General features: G+C 47.1%; 1 protein-coding gene across 9 annotated transcripts in view; it reads right to left on the bottom strand.

Annotated features, from left to right (window-relative positions):
* Positions 1-21,509, bottom strand: part of LOC144174763 (uncharacterized) — a 50,480-nt gene that overhangs the window by 17,670 nt on the left and 11,301 nt on the right. For all 9 annotated transcript variants that reach the window (XM_077703625.1, XM_077703629.1, XM_077703623.1 and 6 more), the window contains exons 4-7: positions 19,543-19,719; positions 17,967-18,063; positions 10,881-11,003; positions 4,522-4,702 (exon numbers count right to left, since the gene is read on the bottom strand). In XM_077703625.1, coding sequence (XP_077559751.1) covers positions 4,522-4,702; positions 10,881-11,003; positions 17,967-18,063; positions 19,543-19,719 — 578 coding nt within the window. The remainder of the gene's footprint in view (positions 1-4,521; positions 4,703-10,880; positions 11,004-17,966; positions 18,064-19,542; positions 19,720-21,509) is intronic.

The raw sequence follows: 21,509 nt of genomic DNA, 5'->3' as shown, positions 1-21,509 counted from the left end.
AGCTTGTTCCATTCATCAATGGCACGAGGTAGGAATGACATATTAAAGGAAGGAAGAAAGGAAGGAACAGTACTGGAAAGGCAGGGAGGTTAACGAGGGTACTATCCGGTTGGCTACCCTACTCAGGGGGGCGGGGATATGGGAAATGAAAGGGAAAGAAAGAACCACGGTACATATCAGAGGAGGAAAGATGAGGAAGAAAATTGGAAAAACACATGCATTAGATGAACCATGCAATTGTTGGATGCTCATGCAATTGAACAGACGGTGCGAGTAACAGGATGGTGTGAGAAAGAGGGAAGTGCGGAGGTGATGGAAGTGATAATAAAGTTTGTGGAAGAGGCATATCAGTCCAATTTCATGTCTAGTTGCCAGGGAGGGGAGGGAGAGGGACGCTTTCATGTCTGTGACGCTGAGATTCCAATTATATTTAGAAGTGATGAAGCAGGCTGCGCGATTTTGGACTGACTCTATGGCATCGGTTAGGTAAGACTGATGAGGGTTCCAGATAGCAGTTGCATATTCTGTGTAGTGCGTATGCAGTGACTAGGAGCTTTAGGTTTTAGCACCTGCTGCTTTGCTTTCTCACTATGCAAAATAGACATGCCACAAAGGAAAAAAAAAAAATTCTCACCCTTTTTGCATAACACAGCCAAACCCAGTCAAAAGAAACCGCAGTGTGCCCCACAACTACCGTATTTACAAAATACAACACAATTTTTCCCCAAAAAATTTTCACATTCAAAACACGCCTCCTGCTATATTCGGGTCCACAAGAAGAATATAATGCCACCATTTTTTCGCCTTCAAAGATCTTCCCCCTTAGAACGTGCATAATACTGTTTTTGGATGCATAACACAATGTGCGGTCTAACTGTGCAATAACAATATCCCAAGACTATGTGATTCTCACAGCAGTGACATAGTTCCGGATCTTCGGCAAATATCCATGCTTGCCAAACAAGCTATTTGCGCTTACATGTAGGGCACCGTGACAAGTGTGTGGCGCCCCCCCGCTAAGTTCGGTGGCCCCACCACGCTCGGTGGGAAACATTGTGCACGGCTGGAAAATAAACACTGACGAGCACAGCCGCTCGCGGTCAGTCACCGTCACCCCCAGCACACTGCGCGTCGTCACTCGGCTGGAGGGTATCGCGCTCTCCCACGTTTACGAATGCGGGCCAAATCGTGACACTGTTTTTTTTATAGCAGTAAGAATGGTGGGATTAACAGTGGAAGTTATGAAAGCACACGTAAACATAGAAGTACCGATGCGCACTGCTGTTGGTACTGCGCGCACTATGCTTGTTTTAGCTGCACAGCCCTGTGGCTCTTTGGGGTTGTCTCAGACGATTACGGGACCATATTTGTCAAGCGAACACCATGCTTCACGAAACGATTATTTTCTACCTTAACAAAAACAAGCCAGGTACAAATACGGTCAAAAACAAAGCAAAGGCAGAAAACTGCCCGCCGTGGTATGGTGGCACCATCTAGGTTGACTAACGGTAAACCAGGCTCGCTCCGCAGCGCACTAGGTTTAGCTTGAAGACCTGCTCTTGCAACGTCATTGCAGACGTCGATAAAACACGATTTGGCGGGAGAATCAAAAATTAAATTGATTAATTTCTCAGTGAATAAAGCATCGTTTGCTTCCGGACAAGTGCAGGGGCACTACAAAACCCGAAATCTTTCGAATAAAACAAACTTTTTATTTTGTCTGCATGGCCCCTTTAAGGCGGGTAGATAAAAGTGATGCCCAAAAAGTGATCAGACACATTTTCCTCAGACTAAAATTGTGTGAACCTGTGCCATGGTGCGCTTGCATAGCTGCCACCATTTTTGGCGTATGAAATTCGGCAGTGGAGTTCGCACCTGGCAACCTTGTAGTAGGCAGCAGTGGAGGCAGCCTCGGAGCAACGCCATCAGGGGGCGACGCAGTCCTACCCACCGTGCCGTGCCTGTACTAACATGGCCTGTCTGTACTGTCATGGTGGTGACCCAAAACGTGGCACGGGCTAACGACTAGTGCTTAGCGGCACACATGCATTTGTTACGTGTGGTAATGCATATGCGATGTGTCTGGCAATCAACACATTTTCGCTTGATAAGATGCCCTTGCCAGACAAAAAGCGGAAGTTCTCATCTCTACAAAATAAGGCTGCCATCATTGCCCAAACGGAAAATGGCAGGAAGAAGAGTATCGCCGATAAGTTTGGAATCCCGTGCAGCATGTTCTCTGCTCCTTTGAAAAGATAGCCACCATTTCTGGTGCACTCGGGAACGGGCAAATGTGCAAAATAGAACAGTGATGGCTGTGACCTTTCAGGACGTGGATGAAGTGGTGTTTGCTTGGTTTCGTGAACAGTGTTCATAAAAAGTGCCACTCTTTGGCAAAGTGCTTCAACAGAAAACTCTGATAAAAAAAAAATGTGTATAGAAGGCATATGCATGGAATGTTTTTGATGCTTTTGACACGGTTCAGCCATTGTTAGGCATGCACGACAACAACTTAACAGTAAACCACCTTTTGCAGAGCGAGAGCAGGGCTGTGAAGATGCTGCAAGGTAAGGCTCGGTAAAGTACGCCAACCAACTTCTGGTGATAAATTTTCATTTCGCAAGCCATATTACAGTCTTTCATGTTTCATTCTAACGGACACAAAATAATCACCAAAATAAATTTTTCCGCTATCCCCAGTATATTCGTAATTACGGGTTTTGACTATAGCGAGGTTTTTTTCAGATCTCTGCAATAAACTGCAGTGATTACACTTAAGAATGCCCCGTGGTGCCGATGGTTGTGTGCATCAATGTCGATGCACATGTCATGCCGGCCAAGGGCGTGCCTGGAAGGGCCTACATTGACCTTGTAATTATTTCCAAAGGTATGTAACAGCTCCAGCCATTGGATGTCTGTATAAATAGTACATTCACAGAGCTTCAACAAGGCTAATATGAGCAGTGGCTTGAAAGCAACAATCGTTAGTTTGTGACATGTCACACAAAGGAGCAGCAATGCATGGGAAGCTCTACTATTCGTTGCAGACATGTCTGAAGTGCTCCTTATCCAATAATCTCGATGGCACAATGGGGAGACAGGACAACAATATGAAGAATTCCAATGAACAAACCACAAACAGCTTTGCTCTAAAAGACAACACTTGCAGATTGCAAGCACCCTTGTTTTGTATAAACCTTCGCGTACTAACACCACTTTCCTGCCACATAGAAGATTTGGTTTTTGTGTATTACCACACATTTTCCCTGAATAAGCGTCGGTTGTGAGTGTAGCCACACCCTTTCTCCTGTCCTTTTACCAACAATGAAGATTCTGCCACAACAAATTTTGTTGTAGTGGTGCGTATGCCTATTTTTGACATGTGGCTGTTTGGGCCCCTTGACACTTCCCCTTCAATCTCTTCCCTACCTGCTTGTTTAAGTCTGAAGTTATGCTTTTTCCTTTTTCGTTTAAGTCTGAAGTTATGCTTTTTCCTTTTTGGTTTAAGTCTAAAGTTATGCTTTTTCCTTTTTGATACAGAATTTCTGCACGCAAGTCTGATTTACCTCCGTCACAAATTTTGGCATTCTCTGTCACACGAGACGTTACATATCCCAAGCTATAGTGCAGAGCTCTTGGAACCATGAATGATGTGCCAGGCACCTCTTGAGGAAGAGGAAGGGAGAGATAGGGAGACCCAAAAGGTGGAAAATACTAGCACACGAGATGCATGCTCTTTGCTTTGGCTTTTCTTATTTGTTTTTTTGCCATGACAGTGGACTGAAAATGACCACAAGACAGGGTTGGCTTTTCACTGTACAATGACAGGTTTGAGGGCCCTTGTTAGAGGACCACTGGTGTAAGAAATGATACACAAGCAAAAAAAAAAAAATGCAGAGCAGTGATTTGCTATAATGGGCTGTAGCGCCGTTATCTGCTCACTGCTACCACCCAATGCAATTCGAATTTCCCGCCTTCGCAGTGCTCACGCGCCCCCTGCCTGAAATTGCGCCAGCTGGAGTTCTGTTCTTTTTGTGCTTGCTTTTCCTCCTGCACGTGCCGGCGTTGCACTCCCACTTCTTTTCGCTTACTATCGTAAAAACCAAACCAACGACCGTTCCTAACTAAATGAACGCAGCCGCTGCAGGTTAATTACGTATATTTTGCCTCAAATGTACCTGCAGTTTTCTTTGCACTAAACAACGAGGAGATGTATGACAAGTGCCAGCGGTTCACGGGTTTCCAACGCTTATGACTATATAAACCGCTTGGCTTTCGAAGCCTCTGGGTTACGCTGCAATGACAGCCGCTACGACGGAACGCCGTGTGGCTCTACTTGGGTCCAGCGAGCGAGCTGCGATGACACAAGGCGAGCCCCTGAAGTGCTCTGCACTTAAAAACATTCCACGACTGGGATCCAACCTGCATCCTTGGGCTCAGCAGCACAACTCCTTAGCCAGTGAGCCACTGTGGCAGGGAGACCAAGCTCAGGGACAGAAGTCCAAAGGAGTGTTCACCCACCTCTTCGTAGTCGGAGAAGATCATGGTCTGCAGCGACATGATGGCATCCTCAATGTTAGGCTTGATGGGGTTCCGCGTGTACTTCATGATGGCAATCCCCAGACGCCGCATGAAGCTCTGGTACCGAGGGTTCGTGTAGTGCACGGCAAAGGCCCGCATCACAGGCAGCGGCCGGATCGCCCTGCAATCCAAAAGAAGGCAGACATCAGGCGAGGACTAAGCGTGCATGATACGTGTCATGAACTGACTACAAACATTCTCTTTTTTGTTTCCAACAATATCAAGCGGTTCACGCATTTATACTTGAAGAGACACTTCCTACATTAAGCCCAACTGCCGTATTTAGTTTCCCCCTCCCTCCAATGAATGCTCCTTTACTTTCGACTTAGGAAATGTCAGTACTGCAGAATGTTCTTTGCGTCAGATCTGCAAGCAAAATGTTCAAACTTCTGCGTGGAGCAGTTCGTATGACGTACGCGGCAGCCAACTCAAACAATTGAGAATGTATGCTGTACTCTTCTTCAACAACAAAAGACAAACCGCAGCACAGATGACAGGGCAACAACTTTTGCTGAGCGGTCTGCGGCAGCAAAGGACGCTTGAATTTGCAAAAGCATGGCTGATTTCACCCGAACCGAGGAAACTGCTTGGTACGTGCTAGCCTTGCATTCGGTTGACACCAGTCATGGGCATGTTACCAGTAAAAAGTAACAGAGTTACGTTACAGTTCCCTAAACCAGAAAAGTATCACTGTCACAGTCACACTTACAGTTTCCAAAAGTAACTTGTTACAGTTACAGTTGCTGTGAAAAAGTAACATCGTTACTTTTTTAGAAGTAACGGAAAAGTAAAGATGTTACTTTCCCGTTACTGAATTGATCCCAAACCAAATGGTACAGTTTATTTATAGAAACGTACAAATGCAGGCGTGTAGCCGTAATTGTATGTGGCAAAACCCCAGTGGAAGAAAACCTAAAAGGTGGCACACCAAAGCCCATTGCCACACCAACAATCATCGTGCACGCTTTGTTTTGTTGCATCACCTTTTAAAGACTACCGTATTTTCCGCTCTATAAGTCGCACCTTTGTATAAGTCACACCCCCCTCAAAATGACAGTTTTTCCGAAAAAAAAAAAAAAAAAAAAGAACCACATATAAGGCGCACTGGTGTATAAGACGCACCGGTATACAAGACGCACTTGTTAATTAGGTAAACTCACAGTGAATCATATTGTTAGAAAGTGCGGCGAAAGTACATGGTTGCGGCGGCCGCCGCCTATGAACGCATCCCCCGGTAAGGATGGCTAGACACGTGCATATACCTTCCAAAGTCTAGACAGAGCTTCTCAAAAATGGTTTATTCATATACACAGATGGCATGTACTTACAGACGGCGTTTAAGCGAAACCATCAAAGTCTTCCTCCGAATCACTAACGAATAAACAATTCAGCAACTTCAAGTGGGTGTTCTGCCGGCGCATCGCTGTCGTCCTCTGACTAACCACTGTCTTCTTCGCCAACATCGTCACCACTCGCGGACCAGATGACTCCGGCCTTTATCAACCCGGCTACAACTGTTTTTGTAGAAACGGAGTCCCAAGAGTCGGAGACCCATTTGGCCACCTCTCCGAACATCGCGCGTCTGTGCTGTCGTAAATCAGCGCATAAAGGTGTCATGGCGGACGGAAGTGACGCGAACGGAAGCGGCCCACCCAAAATCGAAACTTATCAGCAAGCTGTCATTTTAAAAATTAGCAGCATGTTTACCTCCTTCAGAGTAACTCTCTGTAATAATTTATAAGCTGCATTTTGTTTTTGTTTTTGCAACCCAGTTTGATGTTACTCTGAATTTATTCTGAACTGTAGTTCCTGCGCGTAGCCGAAAGTGACGCGCGGTTGTCGCAGGCCATTATGTATCATTGTTTTTGACTAAAAAAAGCTGCAAATTCTTAGGTTTAAAGGGGCCCTGAAAGGCATTTTGAGCACACTAAATGAACTAGCGCAATCGCTAGATTGGGTCGCCAACGTCACCTGTGCCAAGTATTACTCTTTTACGCGCAGCGGAAAGCTCACACTTTTGTTGCAAAGTTTGTCGCTTTTTTCTCACCCTTTCCTTCGTGTTTTTGGACGCCGCCATCTTCACATGTCTACATCATCGATTCCCAGATGTTCGTCATGAGCTAGACATCCTGCTATTGGGCGGCTTTTTCACGCACTTCCGGCAAAGAGATGAGTCGTCTGCTCAGCGTCGGCTCGCCGGCTGATCTGCCAGCGGAGTGCCGGAGTGCTTTGACATTTTACGACAAACGAAACAAGAGTAAACAAACGCTTAACCGTTTGTATTGAATGCAACACGGCCATAACACGACGTGGATTTTATCTTACGTGAGTACGTGCCATAAAGAAAGTCCCGTGGCACTTCTTTGGTGCAATCGCAGAGAACGCCCTGAGCCGAATGCCCGGGTTTGACGCGTACATTTTATTCAACTTCAAAACAATCCAGAGATGCGTTTCGAACGAACGCAACGTCACAACATGCGTTGCAAGTCTGAACCGCGACTGACAGACGATGAGTTGCCTCCTCCTGCCCGTCGTAAATTCGGCACTCACCTCACACCCGGTTTGCGGGGACGAGCAGCAAGTCACAACTCTGGCGCGCAAGCGAGAAGGCTTTTAGCCAGGCACACTGCACATACCCCATGCGAGGTTGAGTGGTACGTCGTTCGAGAAAGATAATCCAGACCATGGGAAGCACTATCCACCCGCAGAAGTACAATGTCGCATTTCATCGCCAAACGAACGCGTCCACAACACACAGGAGGCGATGCACACACACACACACAGCTTCGGTCGCTGCATTGGCTTAGCTGCAAGCTTCGTTTCGACAATCAGCGATGCTACGACGATACAGAGCTGCGTGAGGACGACGTGTTAACCACTTCACGTATTTAAAAACACAGGGGCAAAGAACTAGGTTCATCGGAAGCAAAAAATCTTTCCTCCATTATAGTGCCTGAAATATACTGGCTAGTGTGCCGAGGGCGGGCTCCAGGCGGGCGCCGGGAGCGATGTACGCGGCCGTCTGCCGCTTGGGGCGCTGCCGTGCGGGAGTGTGCGCGTTCATCCGGCCCGAGCAGATCGCGCGGTTACCTCCGAGCTGCGTAGCAGACGGCAGCGGCAGAACTTTCCATTCCCGCTTGCGACGAAAGCGAGCGAAAGCGACGGGAATTCTGTCGCGCAACCAAAATTTGTCCCGACCATTCGACAAAAACGATCGTCGCGCGACAAAGCGACGGAATTCCTGCCGCTCTCACTCTCTTTCGTCGCAAGTGCGAACGGGCCTTTATGCGCAATCTCCGCCCCACATAAAACAAGCTCTTGCTTGTCGCCTGAGCATACGGTTGATATCTGACTACGTTACACTGTGCTTGCCAGTGTATTTAAACGATGTCACTAGGTTTGAAACGTACGCGCTCGGCGTGCAGCTTTGTAAACGCAAGCGGTTTCACATACGCACGCTATTTTGCTGCTAATAGAGTTTTAGTACAGCGTTTGTGGCCTTTGCATACGCTAAACGCTAAATTTTTGCGTCCCGCTACGTGACACCGCGATGGGAGTTTTAGTAGAGCGTCTCATCAGTTTGGCGTAGCGACACACTAATGCATACGGCGCCATCTGTCAAATGTTTTCCGAAATGCCTCGCTGGCTGATCTGCTAGCGGAGTGCCGGAGTGTTTGGACATTTTACGACTATCCAAACAAGTGCAAACAAACGCTTTCCCGTCAGTGTTGAATGCAACACATGGGTGCAGCTTGTCAGAACACGGGTTCTCGCTGATCGAGTGCAGCGTTGGTTTGCTCTTCGCCTTCACGTTCATCGCCGCTGATAAAGCGATCCGATTCGGCGCGTTTTGTGCACGGGTTCTGTGTCGGTTGAAAATGTCTTTTTTCACATGCCGCCGGTAGTAGGAATTACAACCACCGCAAAATAACACCCGGCACCAGCGGGGCCACATCTGAGACCGCGCTTTTTGGATAAACAGTGCGCGGTGCACCAAAGGGAACGAGCGCACGATTCTCCCCACGCGGCTGCGAGTTCGCCGCCGATACCAACTACAGCTACGTACACCGCGAAAGGGCGAGGCCAGGCCGCACACATGCGGCCAGGTCATTCGTTCGCTTTTCCAGCCTGTGTCCATGGTGTCTACAGAGATGAAAAAGCCGAAAGAGCTGGCCCGTAGCAGACGGCAGTCTGTGGGAGCGCAATAGCGGAAGTACGTCACCGCTGAGGAGCGGAGCATCATGGGAGGGGAGGCCAACAGCGAAGAAACAGTTGAAAGGAGGAGGAAATACGGCGCGACGATAATTCGCGGTTTTTGATTTACGATTTCTCAGCTAATACTCATCGCTTTAACAAAATTCTTGCAGGAGGAGATTGCTAATACATTGCTTTACTTGGTTACATGTACATCCATGCATCGGCGGAAGGCATTTCAGGACCCCTTTAACGTCCTGAAGCGACTTATGGGCTACGAGAAATGCCGTAGCGGTGGGCTTCGGATGGGCACGTAGTGGTGTGCATGCGCGGCTGCCGCGAACCGGATTTATTCAATACATAAGTCGTACCGGTGAATAAGACGCACCACCGAAAATTTCAGAAAAGAACCACGACTTATACACCGGAAAATACGATATATTCTTTCTTGAATAAAGCGAAAACCAGCGCAAAACGACCACATACAAGAAGGTAACAGACAGACACAGCACTGATACTGTTTGTTACCTTCTTGTGCGTCGTTGCCTTGCATGTGTTTTCCCTTTAGAGAGGTAAAAAATTGCCTAATCTTCCAGTTTAGGAAGTCTTGGGCCACTCAAACGTGAAAATTTTGGGCTGCCTATCTGTCTGTCTGCCTGTGCCCTCAATTCTGCCACCAGGACAAAACTTAGAATTCTTGAACAAGATGTTTAAACAGGCAAAGCATTTCCATACTACTAAATCTAGAAATCCAGTGGTAAATTTCATACTTGTCAGTATTGGGCAAAAAGAAGACTTCCTGCGAGTTTGAGACAAAACATCGCTACATAAGTAACATTTGCAGTGTTATTTGAATTAAAAACACATACCTGCTTGAGTTTTGAGATCGAAAAGAAATAAAATACACCATGAAGAAATGGTTCGACCGCCCAGAAAAAGCGCTCACTCGGTTTTTACTTTGGTGGATTATGGAGCATTTTCAGAGGTCAGGGTAGCAACCAAAATCTTTATGGCACAAAAGAGACATCTTGTCTGTCTCTTTCGTGCTGTTCCAAGGATTTACCAACACGCCGAAAGCTTATACCTCAGTTAATTTCACAGTCATCGTTTTGTGAAGCATTGGGTATGAAATACGAAGGATTTTGGGCACCAAACAGATTGCAGCTCGGCATGGACTGTTATTAATGCGTGAGTATACCAAGCAAGGCTACAGACAACCCACAACAGTGAGGCATGGTTCATTAGCCCCAAGGAGCCGTGTGGATGAAAATTGTCATCAGTACGAAATTTTGCACAGCTAGCGGAAGTAGGCTCGGCAGCACTGCACATGCTTGTAGGCTTCTTCATAACTTCTATTACTTGCCCATCATGTGCACTGCTATAAAAAAATCCCGGCCATCTCCGCTGACGTAAAACCTGGTGAGGGGCGAAGCACGCAGTGTATAAGTGTATTCGTAATGCCTTGGCCTTTTTGCCAACAGAGATGAAGCCATTGGGGGGTAGAGGTATACAGCCTTGCTTTAAAAGTCTCTTGTCTTTGAAGCACGAAGCTCTCTAGCGCGAGGAATAAACGAGTGTCCCAGTGTTTTTTTAGCATGCGTTACATTCTAGCGCGAGGCATAAACGAGTTCCCGGTGTTTTAGTACCGTGACTACATGAGACGACGATAACGACGACGAAATGAGTTGCCAACAGTTTCAGCCCCTAAGGGGCTTCACCTCTAAAAGGTATCCCAGAATGAAATTCCCGGGATGCCCCTTTGCACGATTGCAGCTCAACACCTACACTCTTTCCACAGAACTGAGGCAATGAGTGAGGACATGTACACCTCTTGTCAAAATTCTCTAGGCCAATCCTAAGCCTTCTCGTTCGCAAAGAATACAACAAATAAGGTTTACCTTAAATTGTAAGAAAAATATTGTAGGACAGTAAGAAAGAAAGGTGCGTTTCTAGCTTTTCAGCATAAAACGTTTCAGCCTCGCTTGGGATGTAAGCTTGTACACTGAAATTTTTGCGGCCTGCGCACTTTTGGCTTGGCCTATAAAATTTTGACAAGGACTGTACAGGGCACTTGACGGTGAGGAAAAGGGGCGATGCCTCCTCACCTGACCAGCTGGTGCCCTGCAGGTGCCAGCAGAGCGACCGAATTCACCTGGGGCATGCCCGGCCTGGTCATCACGTTCAGGGTCGGGTAGATGGCACTGCTGTGGGCCACCAGCATGTCCACCCTGCGCAAAAAGGAGAACCCAGCCCTATGCAACCACTGCCGCGTTGGGGGAAAGGCGGCTTGTCGGCACATATCAGGGAAAAGTTTCGGAGATCTGAGATGCTTGAAGAGCCAAGGGCTCGGCGGTATCTCGACTGGTGTCGTAATTTATAATGTAAGTAAGTTGTGGTTTTTTTGGCACAGCAACCTTTCGGTTATAATGCGCCAGACGCAGGGTAGAATAGTTAAGCGACGATTAAACGATGTTATTCAGGGTGTTGTGAGGATTAAAAACATTTTAAAAGGACTCAAAGAAGCACATATCTAAAACCGGTGTAGAAGGCCGGCGTCCTCAAAAAATTGGAAAACGTTACTAAAATCCACCAACGGTTCATCACTAAGTAAAAGCGCAGGGTGTAAAGGGATGCAAAAGGTGTATAATGCTTTGAAATGTCTGATGCGTGCTGCTTCAAGGTGTGGGCAGCTTATTAAAACATGAAGTACAGTAAGAGGTTCTCCACAGTGGTCACACATGGGTTTCTGTTCTTTCTGGACCAGGAAGCCGTGTGTGAGCACAGTGTGACCTATTCGCAGTCGGCATAAAATAACCTCATAAAAACGATTTCTGTGTCTGCAACTTTTCCATTCAGATAGGTATGGCTTCACTAGGTGTAACTTATTTTCAGTCTGTCTGTCCCATTCAGTTTGCCAGTACATTGTAATGGACTTTCGTATGGTGTTCCGAAGGTCCTGGTAAAGAACCTTGGATTTCGTTATTGCACAATGCTTAGTATGGTATGCTGCTCTATCGACAGTTTCATTTTCTGGAATGCCGATGTGGCTTGGTACCCAACATAAGACGACACTAACCCCTGCCGATGTGAGGCAGCACAGTCGATTTTTTAGCATACCTACAGCCGCATTCTTTGAAGGGACAAGGGAGGTCAAAGCACGTATGGCGCTTAAGGAATCTGTAAAAATTGCCACTTTTTGTAGTCCATTTGCTATTACGTCTTCAATAGCTGAGGTTATACCAAAAACCTCTGCAGTGAAGACACTGCCCTCATCAACTATCCTCTCAGCTACAGTAACTGCCGACGAGTTTACAAAAGCATAACCGGTGTGACCAGCAGTTTTTGAACCATCAGTAAAGTAGTGGCAATAGCTACTGTATTTATCCTTAAGTGCAAGAAATTCTTGGCGCAAAAGCTGGTGTGGAAAAGCTTTCTTGTCGTATTTTAACAGCGAGAGGTCACATTTGACAGCACTATAGTCCCAAGGGGCTAAAGCGTCCGAGAAACTCAGAAGAGTTGTCGGGCATATCTTGAAAGAGTACAGAGTCATGTGCTCCTCCAAACGGAGGGCAAGAGGGCGGACCACTCTTGGTTTGTTCTCATAGAGCTTCTTGTACTTAGTTTCAAACAATTCTCTGGCACAAGGATGGTCATTTATGCATGCTATTTTGGCTGCATATACTCCACTTAGGTACGCTCGACGGTACTGCAGAGGCCACTCATTGCACTCAACGTAAAGACTATCAACAGGGGAGGTACGATATGCACCTGATGCAAGTCTGAGGCCCAAGTTGTGCACTGGATTGAGTGAGGTGAGAACAGATTGGCGAGCTGACCCATAAACAATACAGCCATAATCAAGACGAGACCGTACAAGTGAGCCGTAAATTCGGAGCAAACATGCACGGTCGGCCCCCCATGACTTGTGCGACAAAATTTTCAATATGTTAAGTGTCCTCATGCAGGTCATTTTGAGTGTCTTTATGTGAGCCCCAAACGTTAATTTGGAGTCATAAATGATGCCCAAGAATTTGTGCTCACTGTGTACTGGAACGAGCATATCCCTGATTTTTATTGTAGGTTTGGCATGAATACCTCGTTTCCGCGTGAAACACACACATGCACACTTCTCAGGAGAAAAGCGAAAACCGTTTTCATCTGCCCATCGTTGCAACCGATTGACTGTAGTCTGGATTTGTCTTTCACAGACTGATTGGTTACATGACGAAAGGGCAATCTGCAGGTCATCGACGTAAAGGGAGTACATAACCGGTCGAGGAATAACCTTTACCAAGGAATTTATTTTAATGGCGAAGAGTGTCACACTTAGCACACTGCCCTGAGGTACTCCATTTTCCTGGCTGAAAGAACGGGATACTGCATTGCCCAGTCTCACAGTAAAGGTTCGTTCTTGAAGAAAATCTTGTACACATGAAAACATTCGCCCTCTGATTCCCATTGCTGCCATATCCTGCAGAATTCCATACCGCCAAGTGGTATCATAAGCCTTAGCCATATCAAAAAAGACAGCAAGGCAAAACTGGTTGTTAACGAAAGCATCTCGTATCATTGTTTCAAGCCGAACAAGGTGGTCAGTTGTAGACCGAAACTGCCGAAAACCACATTGAAACCTATCTAAGTAACCTGAACGTTCGAGAACAAAGACCAATCTAAAATTGACTATCCGCTCAAATGTCTTGCACAGACAACTGGTCAACGTTATGGGTCGGTAGCTTGATGGACAGTCGGGTGGCTTGCCATCTTTCAGTAACGGAATTACGACAGCCTTTTTCCATGCTTTGGGCAGCCTACCCGTTTTCCAGATTTCATTAAAGAACTTCAGAAGCACTTCTAAGCAGCTATCATTTAGGTGTTGTAGAAAGGCGTAGTGAATAAGGTCAGGGCCAACAGAAGTAGCCTTGCACTGAGCTAGTGCTCTTTTAAGTTCGTACAATGTAAATTCTTGGTTATAGTCTTCAGTGTTGTTGCTAGTATTTTTAATCCTGAGCTTTTCAGCACTAGCCTTATGTCTCATGAACTCTTGTGTGTAATTTTTACCGCTAGAAACATCTGAAAAGTGGGCACCTAAAACATCCGCTTGCGTTTGCAACAAATCATTCCCACCGTCGGTAGAAAAAAGTGGTACCGTAAACTGTAGATGCCTTTGACTTTGCGTACATGGTCCCAGACTTTTTTTGCGGGAGTGGTAGTGTTTATTGTGCTTACAAAGTTTTGCCACGAGTTTCTTTTTGCTTCTTTTCTGATTTTTCTGGCAGCAGCTCGGGCAGCCTTAAAGCTCAGGCAGTTGTCCATGGTAGGGTACCGTCTGAACACACCCCAGGCCTTGTTTTGCTTTTTCCGGGCTTCGCGACAAGCATCATTCCACCACGGCTTTGGCCGCTTAGGGATTCGGCCAGATGATTGTGGGACGGCTACTTTAGCAGCTTTGACAAGTTCCTCGCAAATGTAGGCGTTTGCTTCGTCTATGGACATACTGCTCATGTCAAATCCCTCAAAACTGACCAGATCCTTAAACTTTCCCCAGTCTGCTCTCTCGAGCCTCCATCGGGGTGGACAGTTTTTGAGGGCTGGAAGTGGCTGCACGTCTCGCAACAAGGCGGGAAAGTGGTCACTTCCGTGTGGATCGTTCACTACACTCCACTCAAAGTCCATCTCGAGCTCTGGCGACCCAACACAAAGGTCTAGCGCAGAAAAGTTTCCCGTACCCGCAGAAAAATATGTCTTGTCTCCATTATTGAACACAAAGAGGCTGTTATTCATCAACCATTGTTCGATTTGTTTTCCCCGACTGTCGATTTTGTCACCTCCCCATAGGCAGTGATGGGCATTAAAGTCCCCCATAATAACAAATGGTGCAGGCAGTTGCTCAACAAGGTCATTAAGTTCCTGTAATGACACATTTTCAGATGGTGGCAGACAAAGTGAAACAACAGTGATCAGTTTGTTGACATAAACTTGTGCTGCAACGGCCTCCAGTGTAGTGTCAAGTTGTATTGACTTTAGAATTGTGCCCTGTGCCACAACCAAAGCCACACCCCCTGAAGCACGGGTGCTCTCTTCTCTGTCCTTTCTGAGGAGGTGATAACTGCGGAGAATTTTATCATGTTTTTTTGTTAAATTTGTCTCCTGCAACGCCACCACTTGGGGCTCATATTCGTCTATCAACTTATGTATATCATCAATGTTATGAATTAAACCTCTACAGTTCCAGTGTATGAAGGGAACCGGCATTTTAGTTTTTTGAATGAGGTACAATAACTTTTTTTTTTTTTTTTTACTTTTTGTCAGGTGGTTTCCTTGCAGGAGGTTCACTCCTTGCAGGGATCTTGGATGCATTCTTCCCAGTACCTTTAGAAGGCACGGGTAGGAGAGATGTAGAGTGTCTTCCAGTGCCCCTTTGGGGCCCTGAAAGGGACGAGGTGGAGGGAACAACGTCCATGGCCTCCTCAGCCGGAGCAGAGAGGGCCGGTGGTTGCACAGCCTCGGGGGCCGGAGCGCGTGCAGTCGGCTGTGGCTGTGCTGGCTGCTGCACGGGGGGAGACTGGGCAAGGGCCAGGTCAGCAGAGCTAAACTGCGTCCCTACCGATGCCCGAGGCGGCCCGGCCCCCCGGCGCACCACCTCGGCGAAAGTGCCTTTTTGCACAAACGAGAAGCGTCTTCGCGCTTCTTGAATTGACAGACCTTCTTTTACCTTGATAGCCATTATTTCTTTTTCATTTTGGAATTTCTGGCATTTTCGTGAGTACGCAGGGTGTGGCCCTGCACAATTGACACACTTTACTTCCTGCGCTGCGCAGGAGTTCGCGTGATGATCAGTACTCGCGCACTTGGCGCACGTCTCTTTGCCCCGACAGCTCTGCAGTGTGTGACCAAACCTCTGGCACTTAAAGCACCGGCGTGGGTTTGGGATGTATGGACGGACTCGGTGGACTACATAGCCAAGTTTCAGGGATTCAGGAAGCTTGGTGGAGTTGAAAGTCAATACAAGGTGATTAGTGGGGATGTCAATGTCGTTACGTCGGATCATGATACGCCTGACAGCAGTAACATTTTCCTCTTGCAGGCCCTCTAAGATTTCATCCTCCGTGAGGTCTGCGAGGTCAGGATCTGAAATCACTCCTTGGCACGAGTTTAGGCTTCGGTGAGCCGATACTTTTATAGTTAGGTTTGCTAACCTTTGCATTGCAAACACTGCATCAGCCTGGGCTTTGTTTTCGCATTCAATGAGGATACCTCCAGAGGACATCTTTGTAGCTTTGCATTTACCGCCGAGGACAGCTTCCAGTTCTTTAGCGACTACGAATGGCGAGGCCTTTCGTAGGGGGCACTGGCTGTCGGTCGATTCGATAACAAGAAATCTTGGAAAGCTTTGTTCTTTTAGTTGGAATGGGACCCTTGATACAGGGTAGCTTACTGCGGTGCGAACTCGTTTCCGAGCCCGATCATGAGGAGGTTTTGTCGTAGCCATAAACTAGCAAATAAACATTCAGCAGCCATGCTGGCCACCCACCTCGGAGCCCAACACGGGAACGCAAACTTGCGTTAGCCATACGTGGCCACTATAACCCTGCATAAAGAAACCTAGGGTGGCCATTCACACAGGGTTAACCCTTGCCGCCTGGAAGAGGAGATCGGAAAGCAGAAAAAAATAGAGGACAGGAAAGATGGAGAAAGAAGACAGGAAAGCGAAAGAGTGGAGAGGGGGACAGGAAAGGGCGACTGGCTGATTCCCCCTCGGCCGGGTCAGTCCGGGGGTGCCGTCTACAAGAAGCGAGGGCCAAAGTGGCGTGTTGCCTCCACCAAGGGGCCCTAAGGTCCACAACAACCTCGGTGTCGGCTCAGCCACCAGGATCCCCTTTTCCCTGGACACGGCTAAGCCACGCACAGCCTAAAGCGTGGGTGGGTCCAACCCACATGGGCTCGAGGTCCGCGGTGTCGCCACTACCGTCACCTTGAACGAACAAGGTGCCCCTGCGGGGGTAATTTATAATGCAGAAACCACTCTTTTCAGCACTTAACTCGCTTGGATTTCAACTTCAGAAAGACAACCAGAACATCCGTGTTTGTGAAGGCCACATATCTGGCTTTTATGTTGCTTTGTATTCTGTGCGTATGCGAAGTTATTCCGCTGAAAACCGTCGTGAAGTGACATTAAAAAATGCTTTTTTCAGCCACGGTGACAAAATATTTGCCAAAGTGGAGGAAAAACGGCGATCTTAGAAGTGCTGCATATCCACAACTGCACCACTGGGCGTGGCCATTTCGATATCGTTAGATCGACGTAGTCATCTTTTTATCATCGTTAGCTCACAAATGCCCAAACAGCAGAAAAAGAAAAAAAGGTGAAACAACGCCAGCAATAGATTCTAGAGCGCAATAGGCCGTCCAGTCGGGGTGTGCTGTAACGGCCTTCCTGATTGGGTGTTGCTACGGCAACGCAACATGGCGGTCGTGCGTACAGCGTAGGTCGTGTTCCAAGTTCATTTTCGCTGGCCGAGTTTCTGTTCAGTCATTTTATCTGCTAACACAGACGTTATCGCGATAGAAATGCCTGAGATCATGAGCCGAATTACGGAAAGTTGGGTAACTCGAAAGGCAGAAGTCACTTAACGATTCGTGGTCCGCATGACTACGTGGCCCGTCTCTGGAAAGAAGCACAGTGTGTGTGTGTGTTTGTAATGGCATTTGCGAAATGAACTTAGGCTGATTTGCAATGTTTACACGCTTAGTTATGCTGTGTTTGACAGCAGTCTCACTAGCCTTGGAAAAAAAACGATCAACACGTCAAAAGTTGCGGCACGCACTGCATTGCCGCGGAACAGAGGGCATGAGTAGTTGTAATGAATGCCTGCGATGTTAGGCTTGGTGTTAAAAGTGACTCTGAAACAAAGAGTACGGTATTTCAAATCACAACATGCTGTGATAAACATGCGCTGTGAAATCAATTCTGTTTTCCCACCCACTCTCAAAAAACAACCCTACGGCCCGCGATGTATAGCACACAATATCACACTTAATTGAATTGACCGAGTGTGATATTGTGTGCTATACATCGCGGGCCGTAGGGTTGTTTTTTGAGAGTGGGTGGGAAAACAGAATGTTTCTGAGGGAACATAAGTCTGCAGTAAAGTAATAAGCCTGAAGGAACATAATTGAGGATAACAAGTTACTTGCTGATCCTGATGGCTTTGAGGAAGTCAATCAGCAGCTGCGTCTTCTCTTCCGCTGAATGCCAGAAAGTTCCAGTCTGGTAGCTGAGGCGCAGGTCTGTTGAAAAAATAACGAGGAAGGGCTTAGGGACTATCCCCAGAGAGAAAACGGCACCAGCATGACTTCAGACCCATACAAGGTCTGCGTGAATCGTTTCGATGTTACTGGAACAAAGAAGCCTCTACCCAGCAAAAAAACACAAAACAAATATGAGCCTAATAAATACACAAGTCACCTAAATCAAACCAACATAAAATTTTAGAACGCACTTTTTTTTGTGGTTACATACAACAATTTGGGCTCAATACAGTGGGAAAAAAAAAAAAAAAAAACGAAGAAACGTTATCTCACCTGGTCTTCAGAACTTCAAATAGGTACAATCAAGCCTCGTTTTATGGTGAATTCCTCCTTACACAAAAATACTGATTATGCACATTTCCTTTGAAAGTGATATGCACTTCTTTTTCCACACAGCTTTGGCACGTTGGCGTGGCATGAAGACGAACTATATACGCACATGACTTTTTTTCCCCATCAGAAGGGAATTTCGATAAAAGCAAACAGAAAAGGGAGTTTTCACAGCCCAATGGGACATTGCAGACCTTAGAAACACTTCTGCTGAACCCTTGAGGTCTGTGAATCACCAATCTTATAAATCCTTCATCGCTTTGACAAATCCCGACACATATTTTGGGTGCTTCGGTTCAGCCAACATTTGGAAATATCAAACACAGCCTCCAGAAAACCACGGCATTTCAACTTAGTGAGCGTCTTGCAACCCCCCCCAAGTCCCCAATGAAAATTTTTGTAATTCTAAACAAACAACAGAAACCTCTGTCCTCCTGTTACAAATAGATGCTTTGTCAGAGCTCACAGGGAAGCCAATAAGCTCTGTCTTCTGGCATTCTTCTCCCAATAAAAAATAAACAAGTTTACCCAACAAATGTTCAGATCGGAGCCCTTTGAATAGAGTCACTCTCCCTAACGAAGAACACAGGCAAGAAAATTCAGCAATATTTGCAATTGACATGCGAAGACTGAGAAAACAGTGGAGCCGGTGGTCTTCACCAGCTTTAACTTGGCTTTTCTTAGGTCTTCTTAACAGAAAGATGGCTAAGAAGAGAAGCTTTCTCCATGCACACCAAGTTAAATCAAAGTCCACAATTTACCCTCCAAAATCCAAACTGCCAAAGTCCGACGCCAAGGTCCTAAAGCCAACGCCCGTGCTATGAACCTAAATGAAACGCTGTGCACCCCGAAAACAATGCTAGCGCTATCAGATAGACGCCGGTTGAATAACGCGAGGGACCCAGGTTTGATTCCAACCACTGGAAGCGTTTTTTTTTTCCATGAAGGCGCGCACTCCCAACACTTGCTCGTGGACTCCTTGCCTCCTTGCCACTTTCCCTCACACTTCTTGGCCTACCATTTCCCCCTCTCCACTTTGCAGAGCGGAATTTCATGTTAACAATTCGCGCGAGCACAAGAACGTGTCCGACACGCGCCATTGCATGGTGGAAGCGTTCCCCCGCTCACCAGGCCACCGGGGGGAGATGACAGTGGCGCCCTGCTGGTCCAGGAAAGGCACGAGCTGGGTGAAGTCCCGGTAGCTGCCAGGCGCCCCGTGCAGCAGCAGCACTGTGGGCCGGCCCTCTCGTTGGGCCGCAGGCTTGTCCAGGCCCGTGTGCATGTAGCCCAGCTCCACCTCCACCCCTGCAGCGGCCACATTGTGGGTGGTGCACAACACCGGGGTGAGGTGGTACACAATGAGGTGCACAACACCGAGGTGGTACACAATACTCCTACAGACCTGATTAGACAAACAAGTGCAAGTTACTAACTTGTCCCAGTGGCTGTGCAAGTATGAGGATCAGTGGACTCGTCCCAAGGCTTCAAATGTTCTCAACAGCTCTACTACCCCCTTTACTGTTTGTATTTCTTTATTCTAGCAACCTCGCAAGCCTCCATTATCCACAAAAGCCACTTGCATTTGCAATGCGTAACTCCATAAAGAAATTAAAACAAGTCAGGCGAGGTGCTCTACCAGTATAGTCGAATCTCACTGATTTGAGTATGCTCCATTCGAACTTATGTATTTCTCAAACTAATGCCAGGGTTCTGTCAACAGTATGTGCATTTAAATGTGTGTAAACACCTCACCAGTCGTTACACAAACACACCGTATACTTCGAACATATCACGCCACCAACCATGCTCCCAGCAATGGGTGAACTCATGTTGCTCAGGTGGCTGGCAGTAAAATTGCCAGGTTTGGCGATTTGTCACCAAAGTGGCGACTTTTAGAAGCTCGTGGCTTGCCACAGCCAGTCTGTAATCCAATCCAACTAACTGTGGTTAGCAGCCCGATAGCCCGATCTCTATGCGCCATTTCTCGTTTTTCTTTTGCCGGTGTCAGTTTCTTTTGCCGGCAGCATGTGCTTGATTTTGTTTCCGAGGCATGAGCCGCTGTATCCGAGGATACTGTGGTATGGTCTTTCAGGGGCTGTGGCATAGGCAACGCACTAGATGACTCGGAGGAAGGCGACCAGCATGGTGGACTGGCCGATGTGAGAACCAGGGCACCATGAGATCGGGGTAGGCTTTAAGTGGAATACTGCAAACTTTTTTTTGGACTGACTCAGAGGAGTCTTTTGATAGTTTTGAGAGTGATTACTAACATTCTTTGGCAAAATATTAGGTACATGTGCATTCCGTGTTTTTGCTTTTTTTCTGTTGGGGGGTAGTTTCAACATCCGTAAGTGCAGAGGTGCACTGCCTGATCGTTGTTGCCACCATCTTTAATTTTAGTGCCGTTCCGGGACAGCGTCCTCTCCTTTTATTTGCCAGTGATCTCGACTTGCCTGCAGGGAGTGCTGGCTCGGAATTTTACGGTATAGGCTGCATTCACTGGTGAGGCACGCATGCAGGCAACCATGTGAGTGCGTCGTCAGTGGTTACGTCGGGCTCCGCGGGATGGCGGTACTTGCCCGTGCTAAGCACATGATGCGCGTTGGACGTTCCTAACTCTACCCCACCCTCGACTCCAATGTGAGTGCGATAAATAACCTATCTGTTGACACCACCGTTGAGAATCGGGTTGAAACGAAGCAAACAATGCACGCCAGTGTTTTTTTTTTTTTTTTGTGGCATGCAGGAGCAGTGGCACAAGCCACGCCACGTTATGTGCCGCTTCGGCCACGTCCGTGGCCGTTTCCACAGTGGCCAAGCGAAGAAATTGACAGCTGAACTTTTGAGTGAATACCACGTATAGTGTTAATTTTGTTTTTTTCGTCCGCTTTTCGTTTCAAGAAAGGTGCTACATACGCTATGCGACTCAGGATAGACGCTTGTATTAGTCTGATCAAATTGGCCTCCTTCATTCCCTGATGTCTGCTTGCTATCCTGGAAATCAGTCTAGCAGTTTGATGGATGCTTTTTTCTAAAGCTTTAACAGTTTCAATATTTTGTCCGTCACCCTGAATTCTCATACCGAGGATCCGGAT

Source organism: Haemaphysalis longicornis, unplaced genomic scaffold, assembly GCF_048455015.1.
Source record: "Haemaphysalis longicornis isolate Haplotype H1 unplaced genomic scaffold, Haemaphysalis longicornis Haplotype H1 scaffold_3, whole genome shotgun sequence".
Classification (NCBI taxonomy): Eukaryota; Metazoa; Arthropoda; class Arachnida; order Ixodida; family Ixodidae; genus Haemaphysalis; species Haemaphysalis longicornis.
Note: the sequence above shows the minus strand (reverse complement) of the source record. Positions and strands in the feature narration are given on the sequence as shown.